General features: G+C 42.7%; 2 protein-coding genes and 4 non-coding genes across 6 annotated transcripts; 5 read left to right on the top strand and 1 right to left on the bottom strand.

Moving 5' to 3' along the window:
- The first annotated feature begins 2204 nt into the window (after positions 1-2204).
- Positions 2205-6544, top strand: eif4a2 (eukaryotic translation initiation factor 4A, isoform 2). Its single transcript, XM_049598424.1, has 11 exons — positions 2205-2344; positions 3174-3225; positions 3330-3462; positions 3663-3802; positions 4217-4385; positions 4469-4578; positions 4903-5046; positions 5408-5545; positions 5656-5745; positions 5999-6078; positions 6358-6544. Exons 1-11 carry the CDS (start codon positions 2316-2318, stop codon positions 6500-6502), a joined length of 1230 nt encoding a protein of 409 aa, XP_049454381.1. The 5' UTR covers positions 2205-2315; the 3' UTR covers positions 6503-6544.
- Positions 3502-3574, top strand: LOC125902896 (small nucleolar RNA SNORD2). Its single transcript, XR_007451197.1, has one exon. It is a non-coding gene; the product is annotated as a small nucleolar RNA SNORD2 (small nucleolar RNA).
- Positions 4038-4111, top strand: LOC125902895 (small nucleolar RNA SNORD2). Its single transcript, XR_007451196.1, has one exon. It is a non-coding gene; the product is annotated as a small nucleolar RNA SNORD2 (small nucleolar RNA).
- Positions 4630-4811, top strand: LOC125902894 (small nucleolar RNA SNORA81). The gene has a single exon (XR_007451195.1). It is a non-coding gene; the product is annotated as a small nucleolar RNA SNORA81 (small nucleolar RNA).
- On the top strand, positions 5107-5288 carry LOC125902893 (small nucleolar RNA SNORA81). Its single transcript, XR_007451194.1, has one exon. It is a non-coding gene; the product is annotated as a small nucleolar RNA SNORA81 (small nucleolar RNA).
- Positions 6545-12172: 5628 nt separating the features above from the next.
- On the bottom strand, positions 12173-19734 carry b3gnt5b (UDP-GlcNAc:betaGal beta-1,3-N-acetylglucosaminyltransferase 5b). Its single transcript, XM_049598425.1, has 2 exons — positions 19478-19734; positions 12173-14486 (listed from the first exon to the last, which is right to left on the bottom strand). Exon 2 carries the CDS (start codon positions 14194-14196, stop codon positions 13033-13035), a length of 1164 nt encoding a protein of 387 aa, XP_049454382.1. The 5' UTR covers positions 14197-14486; positions 19478-19734; the 3' UTR covers positions 12173-13032.
- Between the last annotated feature and the right edge of the window lie 1398 nt (positions 19735-21132).

Below are 21132 nucleotides of genomic sequence, written 5' to 3'. Positions count from 1 at the left end.
GTGTTTATTTCTTCTTAAAAATTCTATGTCATAATATTGGATAGTTATGACAGATGTATTGATATGTAAGAAGCATGCTGTGATAGAGAAGTAGTGAATACTGCTGGATAGTTCAATCTACAAAGGTGTTCATATGCGCTGGATGAAAACTTTAACCTTCAAAGTAACCAGTAACTCCAGGAGCATAAAGGAACTAACCACAGCCTTGTAATGGAAACTTACAGCAGGACAGATCAATGTTATCAGACTGGTTATAAAACCGACAGCGCTGTAGGGGGAGGGATCGAGTGATCATATTCAAGTTCAGTTTTTAAAAAGTGTGCAAACTTTGATGTCACAAGGAAATCCATTCACATGATTTGTTCAATAGGAATTAACATCAACTTCATCCACATCTGGGGGCAAAAACAGTAGACAGGCACATCTATGGTTAAAATGAGTCTCATGAGTAAGTCAGCTGACTCTTTCATACAAGAATATTACCAAATGATGGCAGACAGGGCGAGGCACCAGGCACACAGACGGTTGGAACTAGAAGAACAATGGCAATACAGAGGGAAGCAGGTCATGGTGATTGTAACATTGGGCTAAAACACTTCATATGAGAGGAAAACACAAGGATATTACATGATGTTGGTTATAATAGTGTAAGGATACGGGTGAAAAGTGCAAAGAAAAGGCTGTTTAATATCAATTTGGAATTACTCAAGTCCAGTAAGTAGTGGAAGTTTACAATATAGCGCCTGGCATCAAGAAGGAAACCTTGCCCAATTGTTTCCTCACATCATGCCACATAAATACTGGTGAGACAAGTTTGTCTGTCTAATCAGGTTTCTACAGGATGATTAACGTGCCAGGTCTCCCTCTGCTCCACCTCCTTCATTACACACCCCGCTTACATATGGGAGGGAGTGTCACGATGACAGGTACAGGGAGTCATTCCTGCCCAAAGCTTTATAGTTATCTGTCCCAACCAACTCCAATGTATGTTTTGTATGGCAAATTTGCACATCTTATTATCACTCTACCTCACTGCATCCTGTAGTGTATTTAGAGTGTATTATAGTATATTCTTATATTGTGTATTCTACAGATAGTTGCAGAATATGCTAAGGTTTATTACTTTTTGATTTTTAACTTTCTTGGGTTTTTTTTTCTCTTAAGTGAGGTATGTGTACAACTAGGGTTGCAACAGTATGAGATTTTCACGATAACAGTCTCAGGAAATACCTTGGTATCACGGTATTACAGAATTTATGTTATTATCAGTCAGAACAACCCTTAAAAGAATGAAAACAGAGGGGTTTTATTACTACAAAGTAATAAACTAAAGAGGAGATTATTTGTCCAGTTGCATTTTTTCCCCCAATATCGTAGATAAGTAAAGGTAGGCAGTATGATAACCATCAACTTTTTTTTTTATCACAGTATACATACACACACTATATATAAATGTTCCTCATGTGTCCCATAAAAGTACTGGTGAGAGCGCTTTCTGGTTATGTGCCCCTAAACTGTGGAATTCACTACATCTGGATACATTATAGTCTTGATTTTTAAGTTTTAACCATTGGTTTTTACCTTACCTTCTATCTGTCTATACAGATATGCATACATTTACTTCTGTGCTTTAAAACCTGTCTCCAACATCAGAAAGAATGTATAAAGCATTCAACAACTGTGATAAGCAGCTGTGCTTATGTCACACACTGCTGTCTTATATTATATATCTTATACATTTCATACTCCACAAATTTGCCTAAATTAGGCCTGTAGAATATATAATGTAAGAATAAACCACACTAAATGCTGCACTCCTTCCTCTAAGCTATGGTTTCAAGATGATAAGGGATGTGAATTTTATCTTGTGCAATCTGTATTTTTCTCCATACACTCTTACATTAATTGTATTTCATGCACTCTGTAATTTTTCTTCATTCATTTTCATGAACTCCTCTTCCAACGGCCTCAGACGAACCCTCTCTGTGGTTGCACAACCTTGGCAGGACGAGTTTTGACCCGTCAGAGACACTGTAGCAGCCCGAGCACTACTTATTACTGCAATATCCTTCCGCCGAGAAATGTAGTCTGGATAAATTTTCACATTTTTATCGGTAAATGATGCACACATTTGTGTATAGAAGGTAGTGAAAATAATTTAATGCAATACAAATATAAATTCAGTGCGCTGAGACAAAACTGACGACGTTACTGGATTCTTTACATTCATCAGTGAAAATAGTCCGGCTGCATAAAGGCAGTTGGCATCGCAGTCAGCGATCTTTCCATTCGCATGCTGAAGTTGGGAACGGATCATGTCTTGCGACTCTGCTGATTACAACAGGTAAAAGTTGTATATATTGTGTCACTTTTTAACCACAGTATTCGATCTTTAGTTGTATGCAACTGTATCGCGACGACGTGCACTCTGTTTGATGTCAAATTATTTATTTTCTAGCTGACAGTTAGTTAGGCCCCAACTGCTGTGCGGACGATGTGGTTGCTAACGGTTAGCTTTGTGACGTTAGCTGCCCAGCTACCCCGCGCTTCAAAATTGCGCTACTAGCCGTTTAAATGAAAGGTGCTTCGTCTTTCTAACGTAAGATGCAACAAGACTGGTTTGTGTTTTTGAAACAACTTTTTGCTGTCGTGGTCGGTCGGCGGTTGTTTTAGTCAGAGGAAGCGTCGGGCCAAGCTAACGTTTCAGCTCGGCCTACTTCTCAGGCAACAGGAGCCAGCACAGGCCCAACTGTCCGACATGTTGGCGAGCGATTTTTGATACTCAAATTTACATGAATTAACAGTGGGCGTGTGAGCCGGTCTGACACCTCTCCAGGTTACATAAGCGGGAAATTTTCGGGGGGGGCAGGTAGCAGATCGCTGCTCGTGGAATTCGACACGTGCGCCCAGCGAAGCCCCGGCCTCTGTAATGAGATCCTCTGGGCGTAACCCAGTGAGACCCACTCACTACATTTCTGACGTAGTTTCTACGTTTTAATCCCTTAAAGTTAACGTGAAATATGCGGGTTATTTTCACAAGGACCGTCTTGGCTTGACGGAACACGTGGCGGGAACTAAAGCTCGTCGTAGCTGCCTCTGAAAGCAGCCTAACCTCAAGACATCTTTCAATTTTGTCATTTTATCATATAACTTATGTCTATTCTCTTGCACAGCTCAAAAGACCATGGGGGGCCAGATGGAATGGAGCCTGATGGTGTCATCGAGGTAAGAGCACAATAAATACCTTTTTTAAACTCTAATTTCACAGATTCAAACACAAATTCAGCAGTGCTTACTTGCACTCACAAACTATTCTTTTTTTCCTTCAGAGCAACTGGAACGAGATTACAGACAACTTTGATGATATGAACCTGAAGGAGACTCTTCTCAGGGGAATATATGCATATGGTTTTGAAAAGCCATCTGCCATTCAACAAAGGGCGATCATACCTTGCATCAAAGGTAAAGAAAGTATATATGTAACTGATGAGTGAATTGTTTGAGTGAAGTGATGCTTTACCATCTTTCGGGACTTACCCATTAATGGGGATAACTTTTTTTCCACTGATCACTCGCACTTCAATGTATAGAAACCTCAATCTTAAATGATTCACTTCGAAATCTTTTCTTACTGTGAATAATATTTATCCCCCTGCCATCAGGCTATGATGTCATTGCCCAGGCCCAGTCGGGCACTGGCAAGACGGCCACGTTTGCCATCTCTATCTTGCAGCAGCTGGACATTGAGATGAAGGAGACTCAGGCTCTGGTGTTGGCTCCCACCAGAGAGCTGGCTCAGCAGGTATGCTGTTTCTGAGGTCACAGTGACCTCAACAGTATCTCAGACCTATACAGCATATTGAGGACACTGATTCAATTTCTAAGGTACCTTTTTTTTCTAAACCTTTCAAAATTCTGAAATTTGTGAATCACAACATCTTTAAGATTGGTGTAGTCTCTGTCCATGGCTACATCGATCTGAAATCTGGCTTAATTGAATTGATTGTTTCAATTTTAACATGTTGCTGTGGAAAACTGAGTGATGTGATGGCATACCATCTTTCGGGACTGACTCACATAATGGAGATTTCTTTCATTTTACTGATCACTTTGAACAGTTATTCCACAAACTGTGGAAATGTCTTGTCATGCCATCTGCACCACATCCTGAATTTGTTTTTTGTTTTGTTGTTTTGCTCCTGTTTCCCCTCGTTAGATCCAGAAGGTCATTCTGGCTCTGGGTGACTACATGGGGGCAGCCTGCCATGCCTGTATCGGAGGGACCAATCTCCGCAATGAAATACACAAGCTCATGGCTGAGTCCCCCCACATTGTGGTGGGTACACCAGGACGTGTGTACGACATGCTTACCAGGGGACATCTTTGTAAGTGACAGACCAAAGAAGCATTCTTCAACAAATCATCTCACAAATAAAAGCTTGACGTTTAATGTCTCATTCCTGCACAGCTGCAAAATGCATCAAGATGTTTGTCCTGGATGAAGCAGATGAGATGCTGAGTCGGGGATTCAAAGATCAGATCTATGAGATCTTCCAGAAGCAGAGCACGAGCATTCAAGTAAGTACCTTGTGGACAAAACACTGACAGTAAAAATGTTCAATATGTAATCCCTTCTGCATTAACAGAAGTCTGCTATAATTGTGCGATCCAGATTTTATCTGTTTCGTGCAATAATGCTAGCAGACTATTGCGTGGAAGGAGATTATTGCCCACTGCACTGAAAATGAGATGTGGTCGAACCTCTTTCTTAATGTTCATTGGCCTCTGTCTCAAGGTGCTGTGCCACACTTGGTCCTGCATTTAAATGTTTTACTTTAAAAATACTGCACTTCAATTTGACTTGATTGGATGTTATAGTTAAGCGCTGTGCATCTTCTACAGGTGGTTCTGCTCTCTGCCACCATGCCAGCAGAGGTGTTAGAGGTGACTAAGAAATTCATGCGAGACCCCATTCGCATCTTGGTGAAGAAGGAGGAGCTTACCCTGGAGGGTATCAAGCAGTTCTACATCAATGTGGAACGAGAGGTGCGTTAACTTACCCGTAACACTTCACTGAGTTGCCTCACTGTTGTGAATGTCAAATGTTCCTTCTCACTAAAGCACCCTGTTCGAACTGCAGGAGCCAAGCCTCAGGTTTAGCTCATGTGGCCGTGTAAGCATGGGTACACCAGGGAAGGAGATAAAAAGCACAGTATCGGAAATGAGGCTCAGGGGGACCTCTTTCTTAATGTCCAGTGTCCTTTGTCTCAAGATCCTGTGTTACACTTACTACTTTTATGATGGAGTTTAATAGATACTTGATGAGCAGGCTTGAATTATGACTTGTCAGCTTAACTTTGTTCATTTAATAACGCATTACGTGGCTTGTTTTTCATGATTTCTCCAGGAGTGGAAGCTGGATACTCTGTGTGATCTGTACGAGACACTGACAATCACCCAGGCTGTCATCTTTCTCAACACCAGGAGAAAAGTCGACTGGCTGACTGAGAAGATGCACGCTAGAGACTTCACTGTCTCTGCTCTGGTAGGATCCGCTCCCCGTCTGTTGTGTTGGATCATATACTCTAGTCTTGTCGAGGCTTATTGGTATTAATGCCGCACATTTCCCTAACTAAAATAATCCTCTGTTCGCAGCATGGTGACATGGACCAGAAGGAGCGTGATGTGATTATGAGGGAGTTCCGGTCCGGCTCAAGCAGAGTTCTGATCACTACTGATCTTCTGGTGAGTAGTGAGTGTACTATGATGATCAACATAAAATGTCACTAAACCCCAAATGTTTTAAATCCTGCAACAGTCCTTAAAATGACCAAGCAGTCAAAACTTTTGGGAGAGTAGGGCTCGTTCTCCACAATGGGTTTTTCTTCTGTAGAAATCTGTTACTTATATACGAGCGACATTAACAACATGCACAATGTTTTTAGCTCACTGTCTCTTAGAATTGACTATAACTTGAAATGCTGTCCTCTCTTCCCAGGCTCGTGGGATTGACGTCCAGCAGGTTTCCCTGGTCATTAACTATGACCTTCCTACAAACCGAGAGAACTACATTCATAGGTAAGACACATTATATATCACACATCAATGTAATCATACCAGATATAATGGTAAAAATACACACACATTAAACAATAATTGGAAAGTTAAATCTTGAACAGTGACATCTTGCGTGTTATAACAAAGGTGATCTTCAGTGTTTGTGATTGGCTTCATGGCATTCATGTTTTCTACAAATTTAGTATTTAATTAATAAAAACAGTAGCTGGGCGTTATTGCACCAGTATGTCTTCCTTGTTGCCTGTGAGTCTCACGGCAGGCCATCTCTCCCCCCTCCAGAATCGGCCGTGGTGGTCGTTTTGGCAGAAAAGGAGTTGCTATCAACTTCGTCACTGAGGAGGACAAGAGGATTCTTCGGGATATCGAGACGTTTTACAATACTACCGTGGAGGAGATGCCTATGAATGTGGCCGACCTGATTTGAGCCCTGAGATTATTATTTTTTTAAACGCAGTGATAGCGATCGTCCACTTGCATTGTGCTTATATTATTCGAGGGGGAAAAAAAACTTCTCAATGCTAAACCTTGGATCTGAATTTTGGTATGTGTTAAAAGCGAGGTGACTTCTATGGTGGTCCCTCTTGGACAGTTGTAGATTCTAACCTCGACAGACGGCTGGTTGGAGCTACAAAGCCATGGGTTCTGTAAACTTAAAGGTTCTTATCAGGTATTTCTTTCCATGTTCAATTAAGATGTGTGTATTCGATGTTCTCCACCATTTAGTAACTTACTTGTGGACTAAAAGGTATAAGTGCTGTATAAAGTCTGCAAATTATGTTATGCTAACATATGTGCGATGTATTGTGGGACTGCTTAATAGAGGCACTTGTCATGTTTTACTGTAGATTTCACTTGCTTTTTATTATCTTTTGTGAATGTGTTAATTTAAATATACCATATCTTTTTTTTCTTTTTAATCCCACTTGCTCTATCAGAATTCCTCACTGGTTGGCCATGTTTTGCTGACATGTGGTTTTACCCTTCCCAGAGTTTATTGCTATTTACCCCCCCCCCCCCCCCCCCCTTGACTACTTTTCAGATTTCCTCCTCCCTAGAATTGTATGAATGTCTTAATAAACTGAAATTGCTGTAAGTAAACTTGCTGTGTCTGGAGTGCTGGTGTTAAAGTGTGTGCAGTGTGAGCTGTTGTGGTATTTGAACACTAGAGGGAACCTGCGGGTTAAAGATGGATGGTGATGGTGCATTCTTACAGTAATTGGCATAGAAACGCCACCTACACATCCCTTAATCACTGTGCACAGATATGGAAGAATTGTAACAGCACCACCTACTGGCAGGCATCAGTGTGACACCATACCCCACAATACTGGGTCAGATTTTAAATGTACTGGGGAATACTGAAACTGCAGAGACAAATGATGCATGTGAGGTTTACAAGTAAAATTAATTTGTGTTTTAGTGATTTGCTCTTAATTATTTACACTTATGTTCACAGTTATTTACATAGTAAAATATTTGCAGCAGCATTGTTAAAAACACAATTTGTTGTGTCGTCCTCAGTAATCACACATTTACTTAAGTGTTAAGTCTTACTAGCTTCTCACTGGTTAATTGAGAGCCATGTGACCCTTAACAAGGAAGTGGGTTTTGTTGTGAAGCTGCTGAAGTATGGAGAACAGGAAAGTGTTGCTTAAGAGAATATGTCTCCATCCTGCTGTGTACTCTCAACAAGAGTGACCCAACCATCACACAACCAGCCCATTCAGACTTCTTTCTATACACAAACATTAGGATATTTTCCTCATTCTGCTTCCCTGATACTAAATATGATTTCTAAATTGGATTTTTATGACTCCATGCAGTGGCGTATGGTCATCAGGTCGGGCCCAAGTGCAAGATTTTGCATCTGAAAAAGCTGCAAAGCTTCGATTTACTGGTCCATCTACATCCCACCCCTCACCTATGCTCATGAGTTCTGGGTGGTGACTGACAGAATGAGATTGCAGATACAAGCGGCTGAAATGAGCTTCCTGTGTGGGGTGGCTGGGCTCAGCCTTAGAGATAGGGTAAAGAGCTTGGAGTAGAGCCTCTGCTCCTTCGTGTGGAAAGGGGTCAATTGAAGTGACTAGCTTTTAGCTTTGCTAAAAAAAAAAAAAAATGCAAATCAGCTGCATCTTTTATCAGTTTTTAATGTGAACATATATCAATCTGATATTTCCTGCCATCACCTGCACCAGGTTATGAGGACTGACAGCACTGTGCACGGGGCATGTGCTTCTGAATGGTTGGTATAATCATGGTTATAGTTTAACCATTCACGAAAAATAAATGATCTCATACTTTTTGTTGAAAAAAAAAACATTGATTCACGATGGAAATGAGTCCAGTGTGAGCATCAGTCATAAGAGTGACCACTCTGCTCATAAGTTTCACTTCTCCTCAGCTGTGGTTTAATATTATGGATATCTAGTTGAGAATCACTAGTCTGCAGTGAAATATGCAACAATTCCCTCTCAGTGCGGTCAGATGAAGAGGGAGTTCACGTTTCCTATAAATGATGTCAGCACCCTGTGACCTTTGTAAAACCTTGCAAGGTACACAGGAATGATATTTTTGTCTTTTTCCTCCATATTTCAAGTCTTGATCAACATCACGAAGACGAAAAGTTAGGTTGAGTTCTGTTGAGGATGAACACATACAAGCGACATATTTGTCATGTTGCGTCATGAGCTGGCTGCACTGCTGGAACGCCATCACACTTAACTGTGAGACTGGGGAGCAGGACGTGGGGAAATGATGCGATTCCAACAGTCTGTTTAATCTTAACTTGCTTACCATATAGCTTCATATTTAGCACACAGACATGACAGACTCTTCTTATCTAACGCCTAACAAAAATGATGTCAAACTAATTTTTCTGGCCTTTTTAAGCCACTGACATTGACCTATTTTGTGTATAAGTTTTGTACCTGTCCGGATAAATTGTGCAAACGTCCAGTTCCGACACAGACTCTCTCTTTAAGGTCTCTTTTTAATAAGGCGTAGTTATAGCTGGCCCATGGGACTCAGCTGGTGCACTGACCATGACAATCTGCAATTACATGATGCTTGTCAACACAACTGTTTTGCAAGGCATCCTCTGAAGAAGTGACTTAAGCTGTGCAGCTGATGCTTAGTAATGATCACTTACAGTGAATCTAAAAATAACAAACCTATGTCAGAGGGAAATTAGACTAAGGAGCTCACACACATGACATGACATCATCATCACATTTAGATGAATACCATGTTTGTGTTGATATACTAATAATAATAATGACAATAATACCGACCCACAGTCAGTTACAGCGGTTTAGTACAGATGTAGGCAGCGGCTTGTGTTTTTAGGCCTAAATCCTTTGTGTGAATTATTCTTCTTAATGCGTTGCCGTGGAAACAGAGCAGCTGTTTGGAGAACAGCTAATCCAGGCAACATCCCATTTCAGGATGAAGTGCCATAAATAAACATATGGACAATTCGCTGTAAGTCGAGGTGAGTGGAGGGCGACATTTCCATGACCTTTGCCTGGAAGACACAGAGACATTTACGTGGCGATATTAAAAGAAAGGTGGATATTTGCTGAGGTGAGATTTGATCAAATTCAATACTCTCAGAGAGGAAACCTGACTGTTGCAGATAATATTGGATATAACGCACTGTAAGGAATCAATCAGACGAAAGGTGTGAGTGTGAATCTTGGCTTAGTTTGAAATCCAGGTTTGATTTAATCAGCCACATAACTGAAAAACGACCGCTCAGCTCGGTTTGTGTGACGGTTTATGACATTTATCTGGTGCGTGTTGAGCACTGACACAGGACCAGCCAGTTATTACTGTTAGCAGTGTGCCAGATGCCTCCATGGACCAGACACCCCTGAGGACTGCGATGACTTTCTGGCCGATGCCAGAGGTATTTTTGGCTCCAAGTATCACATGTCAGCTGGGGGAAAAAAAAAATCCAAATCATAGTGAGCAGTGTCCCAGCTGACACGGTCAGGCAAAGTCCATTCCTTCACTTATGAAGATGTGATGTGGTGGTAAAGTGTAGACTACTTTCATGGAAGATGTTTGCACTTGCACGTTAATGAGGTTTGTGCAGCAGCTCCATGCGCGCCGCTGCTCAGCAAACTGTTGCTATGGACATTTATTCTTTGTGTGGTGCATCTTGCACACAGGGTTTCAGAGCGCTGCTTTGAATGCACATCCTTTAAGTACTATTGTGTTTTAGTGATGGCAGAATCAAATGTGGTCAAAGTGTAAGCAGGCTTCGAGTGTGACTGTGAACACGTGCTCTCTCTGAGCCAGACGTCAGTGCTGTAAACGGTTATTTTTACAGGTCTTATAGGGAAATGCACTATATCTTCATGAAGGATGTAAAATTATACACACTGGTTTTTATTCATGTGATTGAGAAAGTACTTTAGACGACAACTTTAGATACTTATTTATCTTGACTTGTTATTTAAAGACATTCTGGATAAGCAGTTATGATTCACAACAGCAGAGTCACCAGAAGAAAATGTTGACATTTCTGCAAACGACAAATGCCTTACATTTGCACATTTCATATGAATCATATCGTCATCATCATCATCATAAGACGGGAATGTTGCGCCATTACGCCGCCTTATCGTTCCATATAAAAGGTACAGAACGATAAGGCGGCGTAATCGTTCTGTATAAAAGGTACGATCACAGAATGGGGGTACAGATGTGTCTCGACTTTAACAGCACCAAAGCGGCGTTTGTGTAAAAGAGAAAGCCAGCAGGATGGGAACATGGGCGAGACGGGTGTCATTTTGTGTGATGTGCGCAACCCACTGCTGGGAGATTAAAAAAAGCGGCTTGTAGCAGTTAGCAGCTAACTCAAAGAAGAAGAACAGTGGCTTCTCTCTTTTGTTTTTGCTTTTCTTTGTGTGTGCTGTGAGAGCACTTTGGATCAACTGCAACTTGGATCGAGTTGACTCAACTTGATTAAATTAAGAGTTCCAATATGTCCATGGCTGGGGAAAGTTCAGTCTATATCTGTGAGCATGAGCGACTCCCTGTAGAAGCCAGAAACTTAGAGAAGTGAGTCTCAGACTTGTGAAGACATCAACTATGAAGTCTGGAGTTGCTCCATACACCGGTGGTTCCCCACTGGTGGGTTGTAGTCCAAAAGTGGGTCGCAGGTCCATTCTGAATGGACCACAAGTGATATGCGAACATGTCTAGTTTGTAAAAAAACCACACTTTATTTTCCGAAGTACAGTGAATTCCTGGCACAGAGCTTTTATTTTGAAGTGCCGTTTCCTGATGTAGAGTGAGTGAATAACAGACAGCTACTTAACAGAGACAGGGAAGTAGCTTGACAACATGGCCAAAGGCAAGTATGATGCTGAATATATTAAACTGTGTGACCTTGAAGTAATGACTGAGGAGAAATCTCAAAACACACTTAGACAAGTTACTGAAAACAAAAGCTTGAACTGTTCCCTTTAGTAACCATTTGGAAAAAATATCCAAATTAAAGGAACATAGTTTGACATTATTTGGTAATATTCACTTTGAAGTAAGTATATAAAAAGTCTGAAAATCCATAATGTGTTGTTTTTACGTTTTGTTTTTTGTACAGATTTAACAAATGAGACATGACATGTTAATGAAAGAGCTACAGATGTGCTGGTGGGCGGATTTAGTCACCTTAGGACAGACTCAGGGTAGCTGTGTCCCCCTGTTTCCAGTCTGTGTGCTAAGATAAGCTAATCAGCTGGCAGTACAGACATTAGATTAGCAGAAGTAAGTGTGAAAACAATAAGTTGTAGTATTGCGGGGGGTGTTATTTGTCAGGCACAGTCACTTCCTAAAGTCTTGTGGTCAACCTGTGGTTACTAGGCAAACAACAGAGTTCAAAAAATATTTAGAGAATATAGTTTATGTTGTAGTTTTAACTCAAAGTAATGAAGTTGGTGCTGATGGTTTAACATGTACTGGTGCTCTTTATGTTGTAATGAAAGAGTTGTGCAATCAGCGGTTTCAGTGCTGACCCATAGGTGTTTCCTGGCCAGCAAACTGACATTATTGATGCCACTACTGGCAATAAATTAAAAAAAAATTTAACTTTCACTTTGGAGATTTTATTTCATTAAAAAACATGTTCACAAATTGAATTACAAAAAGAAAAAAAATCTTATGACAAGAAAATATTCAATTTAGAGCGCACACTTTGCTCATTGGTACATCATTGTGATTTTCAGCACAGGAACTGTCTGTAAAGTCTTTTCATTTATACGTCTACTCTACGTCACTGTGAGGAATTTTGCACTTCATGACACGGAGACATTTTTAGATTTCACACATCACTGTATATACTGTGTATTTTTTTTTTCTTACATCGGCTCAAACAGCACACAAGAACTCACAGATGTGGAACTTCTAGATTTTAAAGTAAGTGCCAGTAAGAGGTGCGGCCGTGTGTTAAGAAAACGTTACCTTAATCTTTGAGTGTGACAAAATTTTGGCAACCCTTTTGTGTTTCACAGCAGTGGAAATAAAATCCAAGAAGAGCAGAAAGTAGTCTTGTAATCCGCTGTCTGAGATGGAAATAAATCAGTTAATAATTTAAAATTCTATTTGTGAGCACCGGAGGTTTGAGATGAAACATGTAAACATCATGTATCTGAACACATTCTGCTGTCAATGCAAAGCCAGTATGATTGAATGATTCTCACTGACGTGTTGATGATGTCACACTGACAGTGACAAACATGAATCGTCTGGTCTCTTTGCCTCTGAAAACACAGAACACACACACTCCAGTGTTTTGACATGGATGTCCGACTGAAAGGACTGAGGTAATATTTGCAGCGATGATCCTCCTTTCATTATGACCTACGACACACTCCCTCGCTCACACACACACACACACACACACACACACACACACACACACACACACACACATCTTGCGTCATACTAAAAAAAGGCTGCTTTGCAAGGGTAGGTGTTAAAATAGTATGGTCTACAAAGGAGAGCCACTTTCACAGCTGTGCAGTACAGCCTCCCTGTGAGTCCAGAGGTCTTCTGCTTCACCTGCGTGTGGGTCGCCTTCTTCCACAGGTCATAAATATCCTCCACGTGACCATGTGAGGTCATCATCTGGTCATAGATGCACAGGTGGTAGGGTGCTTTGCCCTCGCCTGAGAAATAGACGTGCTCCTGTGGTGACACGCCGACTGCATTGCCACAGATGCCCATAAACACATCGTCTATGTAAAGAGAGGCATTCAGGGTCAGTGTGGCTTGGTAGATTTTGTCCGCCACGTCCCTGGAGATGACGTACCCGGCCCCGGCTGTGTAGTCAGGGTACGACAGCCACGGGTACATCTCAAAGGACACATAGTACTTGCTGTCTTTGCTACGGATTGGCGGCGCCCCTCTGTGCACCCGACCGACCCAAAAGTCTGTGACGCCCCTGCTGCTCATGTCCTGCAGGTAGGCGACCAGGTTGGGCATGTGGATGAAGATGTCGTCATCAGCGGTCATGAGGAAGCGGGCGTGTGCGCAGCGGCTGTGCATCCAGTGGAACTGCAGGATCAGTTTCAGGGTCAGGTTGTGAAAGGAGTCTAAAAAGTCTTGTTGGATCAAGTCACCATGGAGACGGTCCTCCTGGATGAGATGCTCCTGAAAACCAGCCCCGCTCCTCCTGCTTCTTAAGAGCTCCTCTTTCTGGGTCTGAGGTGCTCCTAAGGCGAACACCACCTTGACTGTCACTCCCAGGGCGCTCTGGATGTAGGTCTCGTTCCCCCAGGTGGATCTGATGGCGTTTCGCCTTTCAATGTTCTCCGGGGATGTTTTGACAAAGAGGAGGAGGAGGACGTCTTTGCCGGCGCACTTATCCGGGTGGTCCAGCAGGTAGCGGAAGTTGCTGAAGCTCCTGGCCTGCTCTCGTGGGATGGTGAGGCTCTTGTTGATGTAGGTGAAGCGGTTGACCAGGTAGCGGTAGGAGTAGGACTTGACGTGGTTGACTATGCTGTTGTCCAGCTGCTCCCAGCAAACCATCACCACTGACAGCACCAGGCAGGTGGTCATCAGCTGCACACACTGGCATTTTCGTATCCGGCGGAAATTCACAAACATCCTGGAATCTTGTCACCCGGTGGCGGTGGTCCCTGGCTGGTTGGCGATGGCGGTGAAGCAGCTGGATGTGGAGGGGAGACGGTTGAGGTTGTGGAGGTCGAGAGTGTTGTGCCAGTGCCTCGGAGCAGCACTTGGTGGGTCTTCCATCCCAGGCTTTCCACATTCAGCAGGAGGCATAGGTGGCGGTGGGAGTCACTGGGTGTGCTGGGAAACGTCCTCCATCGCAGCAGAGTCAATCACACAGTCGCCCAACGGCTGGAGATTCATCTTTCACCCATGAAGCCGTCATCCTGAAGTAGAGAGAAGAGAGAGCACACTATGGTTACAGATTTCAGCGGATGCTTTTAAAGGAGGAAGTTAAAATGCAAAATCATGTTTTCTCAACGTCAGCCTATGCCAGGGCCCTCTAGGGTTACTTGGAAGAGTTTTTTCTGTTTCAGTATGATGTTGTAATGATTTTGCAAACTGGATGCAGTCTCATGTGCAACATTTTGTAATGACCATAAATAGATTGTCTGACACCAACCTAAACTACTAATCACCTCATGATGTGGGAAAGGGAACATTTTCAAAATCCATACATGTTGCTCCTGTGGTCCAAGACAGTCCAAACATATTGGAGTGCCAAAACTCAAATTTGTGATGTCATAAGGTTCAAAGCAGGGGTGGCAAACTCATTTTAGTTCATGGGCCACATTTATAAAACAGAATGATGAGCAGCCTTCAAAAAAAAAGTGCAGTTTCAACAATCAGTTTTTCCACATTCAGTCAGTCAACAACTAACGGTCGTTACAATCTACCACACATGTCGACTCCTGTGCAGCAATGCTACCATCACCACACCAAGCTAAGGTGGCAGCTGTTAGGAAGTAGGTTAAGTTATCCCTGTCTTACAAATCAAAAGGCTTCGTAGAGCCTTATCAATAGGGTTTCAATAATATTGTTTTGTGATAGAAGTCAGATACAGATTCTTTTGTAGCCCACTGGAGCTGCTTATTGACATTCTTAAAATGTCAGTGTTCAGCCTCATCCTGTGGACAATAAACGAGGTGCAGACTTCCCTCTGTGTCACCTGTAAGGAGGAAATACAGTGAGTGACAACAGCTCCGCCCATATTTAAGAGTACTGTTTGCAGTGGAAACACTAGGGTCTCGGTACCATGTCTGAAGGGTTACTGTTGGTTCCAAAGGTACCATACTGAAATGTTTGGTGGAAACCTGGCACCTCTTAGCCTATACAAATGCACCAATATAAAGTGTGCAGAGTCCTCAAGTGGGCCAGATTTGGCCCTTTGCTCAGCCAGTTTTGGCCCACAGGCCGTACATTTGACACCCCTGGTTTAAAGTCTGGAGCTGCTACATTGATATTAATAGGAAAAAAACTGATCTAGAGGACACTAAGAGCAGCCAGGGGAATGTTCTGAGTTTATGGGTATACTTTCTGTTTTAGAAATGAGAACATTACCATAGAACACAGCTCATTTGAGTATAAAAAATAAAACAAACATTCTGTGGGTCCACAAAATCAGGCTCCCATTCACTGTCTATGGCAGTGGTTCTCAACTGGTCCAGCCACAGGGTCCGATTTCTCCTTAGTCATTAGTTCAAGGTCCATAAAGCTTAATATTTTCAGCATCATACATGTGTCGAGGTCGAGTCAACTTTATTGATATGGCACTGTAAACACAAACAGAGTTGATCCAAAGTGCAAAGAAAGAAGAGAAACACATGCCCTCATCCACAGCAGTACATTGTTTAGCTTTTGGGTAGGACTCCTGTCTGCCTCTCCAAACTGGGGGCGTGCCGACTAACATCCACTGTATGTAATACACTGACTATGGATAAGTACCTCATACGACCCCACTTCAAAAGAGCCGAAGTATCCCACTAATTGATACTGTGTTTCTGCAGCAGCACGACTGAAACTACACTAGACCGCAACTACTTTGTGGTTGGATCTAAACTTGGCTACACCCGCTTGTGTTCTGTGCAAGAGTTGTAATGTAGCGGGTGGGGGTGAAAGGGAGGGGTTGACTGAATACAAAAGCCAACACAGCAAATGTGGCAATGCAAGCCAGTCCATAATGGAGGGGTTTAAGGTGCAGACCCACTGAAACCGCTGAGAGTCATGGAAAGCATTCGGACACAATGGACAGCGTTAGAATACCTCGGCAGCACAATGCGGGACGAGAATAGCCTGCTTCCGGCCGAGCCTGGGCTAAAAGCGAGGGGGGATCATGATGGGCCCGGGGCCTGGGACTCCCACCGCACCCCGGGAGCTTTTTAAACATCATTGGATGGCCTGTGCCTAATGGGGTCACTGGCTCAGAATGGCTCTCTTTTCTCTCTGCCTTGATAATGAGAAACTCTGCCTCACCTCTGGTTCACATCAGCCTCCTGTTTCTACACAGAGGCAATTACTGTTACAGTCAATTCATTCTTTTTTTTGGCCATTTTGCCTTTATTGGACAGGACAGGTAAGCGTGAAGGGGGAGAGAGAGAGAGGGGGATGACATGCAGCAAAGGGCCACAGGCAGGATTCGAACCCAGGCCGCTGCGGCAACAGCCTTGTACATGGGGCGCCTGCTCTGCCACTAAGCCACCAAGCCACCAGCGCCCCGTCAATTTATTCTTACAGTCATTGTTATATAGCGCACTTTTCCAGGCAGGGCCACATACCTAACTTTACAGCCTTACTTACAAACAATCATAAAACAGACTTCGGTCATAAAGACTTATCGGCAATGTGAAAGGAGGAAATGGCTTTATACTGGCCAATTTGGAGATAAGCACACACATCTGCTGAACTGTGGTCTAAATATGTAACATATAAATATGGGAGTGTTAGCATTAATGGACATGTCATGCAGCAAGACAGCTGGACATCCTTAAATCATCCTCCCACAATAAAAACATAGGCAGCAGAAAATGTCTGCAGAAAAGGCACAAATCAGTGCCTAAAAATTCACCATGAACTCAGGAAATTAAGTGTTCGGTGCTAAAATTTTCTGACTCCCTGTTTCATGTGCCCCCCCCAGTGCTGAGATGAAGCCTACGCCCTAACAGCCCGTTCCCACTCCCACCTCATCAGATACTGCCACTCAGTCCACAGAGGTACCTTTTGCAGTGGTATGATGCACAGGTGTTGACACAGCAAGCAAACAACCTCCAACTTTCGCCTGGGAGCCTGCTCTTCGTTTCTTATGTGAAATCAAAAGTCAGTGGAGTTACTTCAATAACAATGTAGTGGGCTAGTAGGTGATTGCTACAGTAGTGACAAATATCACATGTCGTGTGTCACGTGTCGAACCAAACTCGTCAAATACCGCTGCTTTGTCAGTGGACATCCAACTGACATACACAAAGGCACCTTTTGTGGCAGTTTGAAACATTTCTGGCAACTACATAGTATGAAGAGCGACAAAGTTCCTATAGGGCGGGGAGTGGTGGTTTATGGGTCAAACAAACTCTGGACTTTCACCTGGGAGTCTGCTGTTCCCTGTGGTCACATGTTTCCCATGTGAAATCAAAAGTCAGTGGACTTATTTCAATACCAATGTAGTGTAGGGTGGCTGAGTTCAGCCTTAGAGATAGGGTAAGGAGTTCGGACATCTGCAAGGAGCTCGGAGTAGAGCCGCTGCTCCTTCGTGTTGAAAGGGGTCAGTTGAGGTGGTTCGGGCATCTGATCAGGATGCCTCCTGGGCTCCTCCTGTTAGAGGTGTTTCAGGCATGTCCCACTGGTAGGAGGCCCCGGGGCAGACCCAGAACACACTGGAGGGGTTACATAGCTCATCTGGCCTGGGAACACCTTGGGGTCCCCCAGGAGGAGCTGGAAAGGGTTGCTGGGGAGAGGGACATCTGGGGTGCTTTGCTTGGCCTGCTGCCCCCCTACGACCCAGCTTCGGATAAGCGGTTGAAAGCGGATGGATGTGCTAGTATGTCTAATGTGCTGCAGTAGTGACGGATCTCACATGATGTATGTTTAATGACATCACATGACATTAGTAATGGCTGTACTTTTAATAAGCCAAACCATGATCTCTAAACCTAACTGCAGACTTTAGTTGCCTAAACTACAAACAGAATTTGAAAAGACACAATGCATGACACAGGCGTAACTTCACATGCCATCCCTGAACATACCCCCGTGTTATCTAACCATGCAGATAGTTTCGAGTTCTTCTGTAAAAGTTTTGAGATTCTGCTTCTGAGGTTTGTGCCACATGCTAAATTTAAAACAATTATTAAAAAGCATTCAGCAGCAACATCTTTTTTTCTAGAAACAATATCCCTGTGACTCTGGATAATCCACATAAAACCTAAACAAATTCCAAAAGGGCTTATTATTTGGTAGAAAGTAGTTCCAGTGAAAATCATCCATGACTAACAGAGACATTGTTTCTGGAAAAACAAGTCGCTCTTGAATATTCGAATGCTTTGAGCACTGTATTTGAATGCTTTGAGCACTGTTCATTCACACCCTTTGTAAGGTGGTGGCAGAGATCCAGAGACACATATGCCACGACTGCATACCTAGATACACTATGGATATTATTTAGGAGAGCCTGCCCTGTAAGGATGAGGCCCTTAACATACATGTTTGCCTGCTGCCTTTTACACATACACACTCTATAGTTTTAACAGTTCTTTAAAGATATAACTGTAATTTGTATTAGTATGTGTAGTTAAGGGAAGTAATGCTGACTTCCTGAAAAACAGAATACATCCTGTGGTCTATAGCCTATATGAGACTGGACTACTTTGTTCGGACGAAAGATAAATCAGAAAGTGAACGGCCTAATTAACACACCCACAAAAGCAGAGCTCATGTGACAGGTGCTGAGTGTCATCAGCCAACAATGTGACTGTCTTTAATCACCATGGCATCTTTCTAAGATATGAACTATCTTTAAAAAACTTCTCAATTTTCAGCACTTCTTTAGAGTTTTCCTCAGATTATGATTATTTTAATGTGGTCTTGTGATGGTTTCAGTACACAATGGTTACAAATTAGGATTAATTACGCTTAGATTATTGACAGAAGGTGTTGCCGCTATCACGTCCTGTTCAAAAGGCTAGTCTGCTGTCAGTCAATCTCTCTGAGCGCTGCACCACACAGAGCGCAAACACAAGTGTTGATCCTCGCTCCTCTATCTCAGCTGCATCTAAAACAAGCGCCCTGAAAGTCAACCACACCACTGGCATATTTCTGAAGTCACCATTTGTATAAATAGATTTGAAACACACAGAGGGATGCAGGAAGGGGACAGAGGGACACTCACCGGCAAAAAAAGGAAATAGATAATGTGTGTGTGAATCCAACAGTCTCCCCTCTCTCCGCTGAGTCTTCTCCCCCTGCCGCACAGATCCTCCTCTGTAGATGAAGTTTACTTTTCCTTGAGATGACAGCCTGTCAGGAGCAGCCACCAATTCCTCGTTAGACAGTCTTGCGTGAGAATATCTGTGAGTGTGGGATCCTTCCTCTGCCCTCTGGATGTGTAGACTGTTAAGTTACTTGTTCATGTGCTGGTTGCCTTGGTTCTTCTCTATCTCCTCCCACCCTCCCTTTCCTCTTTCTGTGTGTGGGGGTGGTCTGCTCTCTGTGTAGGTGGTTGTAGAGAGAGAGGGAGAGAGAGAGAGAGAGAGAGAGAGAGAGAGAGAGAGAGGGAGGGAGGGAGGGAGGGAGGGAGGAGGAAAAGATGGGAGGAAGGCCTGCCCTCTGTGCCTCATCTCTGCACTCTGCTCTTAGTGACACCCAAACACACAGGGTGTTGACAGATAAATGACTGACTGTCATTTCAAAATGATCCTTCCTGCTCTAGTTAATTTCTTCCAAATATCTAAACCAAACAAAAACAAAGGTCTTTGTGGGGTTTTTTGTTTGATATAGAGATTTAAATATTTTAAGAAGCAACCAAAGTTATTTAAAGCATCCTCCATTTGGATTTTTTGGTTTGTGAAGGTACATGTGAAGCTGGCGGGGGATAAAACACCTATATTCCCTAAATTACAATCAGAACAACACATTCTCACTCCTACCTCGTCACATATTGGCCTTTGGTCATGGACTTTCCACGTCCACATATGATGTGCAAGGTACCCTGGGTGTGTTGGTTGTTGACGTTCTGGGAGACCATGTCAAATTCTGCCTGTTACATGCATTGTCTTCTTTCAAAATACACTTCTGTTCTCACTGGAAATTCATTGTTTGCATACAAAATAAGCACACTATGTCGGTACAACACTGCAAATTGATGGTTTTTATTCTTTAAGGTGAGACAAAAACATCGATTTTTCATGCAGTGAAGAGTCAATTTTGAGATTTTGGGCTAGTTTACTCCTTGAATATGTATTCTTTCAAACTGCTATAAAGAAAACATTCAAATTATACATTTAGACGTTTATTTTGTTACATTTTGTCTACTTGTATTTTGTTATTATGTTATGTAAATCTTCTATGTAAATCTATGTAAATCTGCCGTTTTCTCAAAATGAGTTTTTTTGTCCTACTCCGAGTCAAACATCTCAGCCTCTGTAGCACCTATGTACACCAAACGTTCAGGAGGAGTTATACACTTAGCTACATTCTGAAGATATTTACAGAGGGATTTGTTAATAAATCATTCCTAGCCTGATTTATGTGACATTTTATTCCCATACAAAGAAGTCCACACGCACATCCAAACCAAAAAACGGGCAGGTGCTGAGCTGAAAACAGTGCATACAAAAAAAGATTAAAACAGTTCGCACACTGCAGGGCTCCAATGCTCAGTCGAATTTATTCGAATAGAAGCAACATTTCGAGCGCCAGGCTCTTCATCAGACTTACAAGACATAGGGGGCCGCCATCTTAAATACACACATGACTTGGTCACATGATGCAATGATGCAATCGTTGAGGCCCTTAGGCGACATAGTATCTAATGTATAAATCCAA

Source organism: Epinephelus fuscoguttatus, linkage group LG15, assembly GCF_011397635.1.
Source record: "Epinephelus fuscoguttatus linkage group LG15, E.fuscoguttatus.final_Chr_v1".
Classification (NCBI taxonomy): domain Eukaryota; kingdom Metazoa; phylum Chordata; class Actinopteri; order Perciformes; family Serranidae; genus Epinephelus; species Epinephelus fuscoguttatus.
Note: the sequence above shows the minus strand (reverse complement) of the source record. Positions and strands in the feature narration are given on the sequence as shown.

Bases quoted from the DNA above. Each gene is read 5' to 3' on its own strand.
- eif4a2 (XM_049598424.1), top strand. From the start codon at position 2,316: ATGTCTTGCGACTCTGCTGATTACAACAG. The intron at 4,579-4,902 runs GTAAGTACCTTG...CATCTTCTACAG, and splicing joins AGCAGAGCACGAGCATTCAA to GTGGTTCTGCTCTCTGCCAC. The intron at 5,546-5,655 runs GTAGGATCCGCT...CTCTGTTCGCAG, and splicing joins ACTTCACTGTCTCTGCTCTG to CATGGTGACATGGACCAGAA.
- b3gnt5b (XM_049598425.1), bottom strand. From the start codon at position 14,196: ATGTTTGTGAATTTCCGCCGGATACGAAAATGCCAGTGTGTGCAGCTG.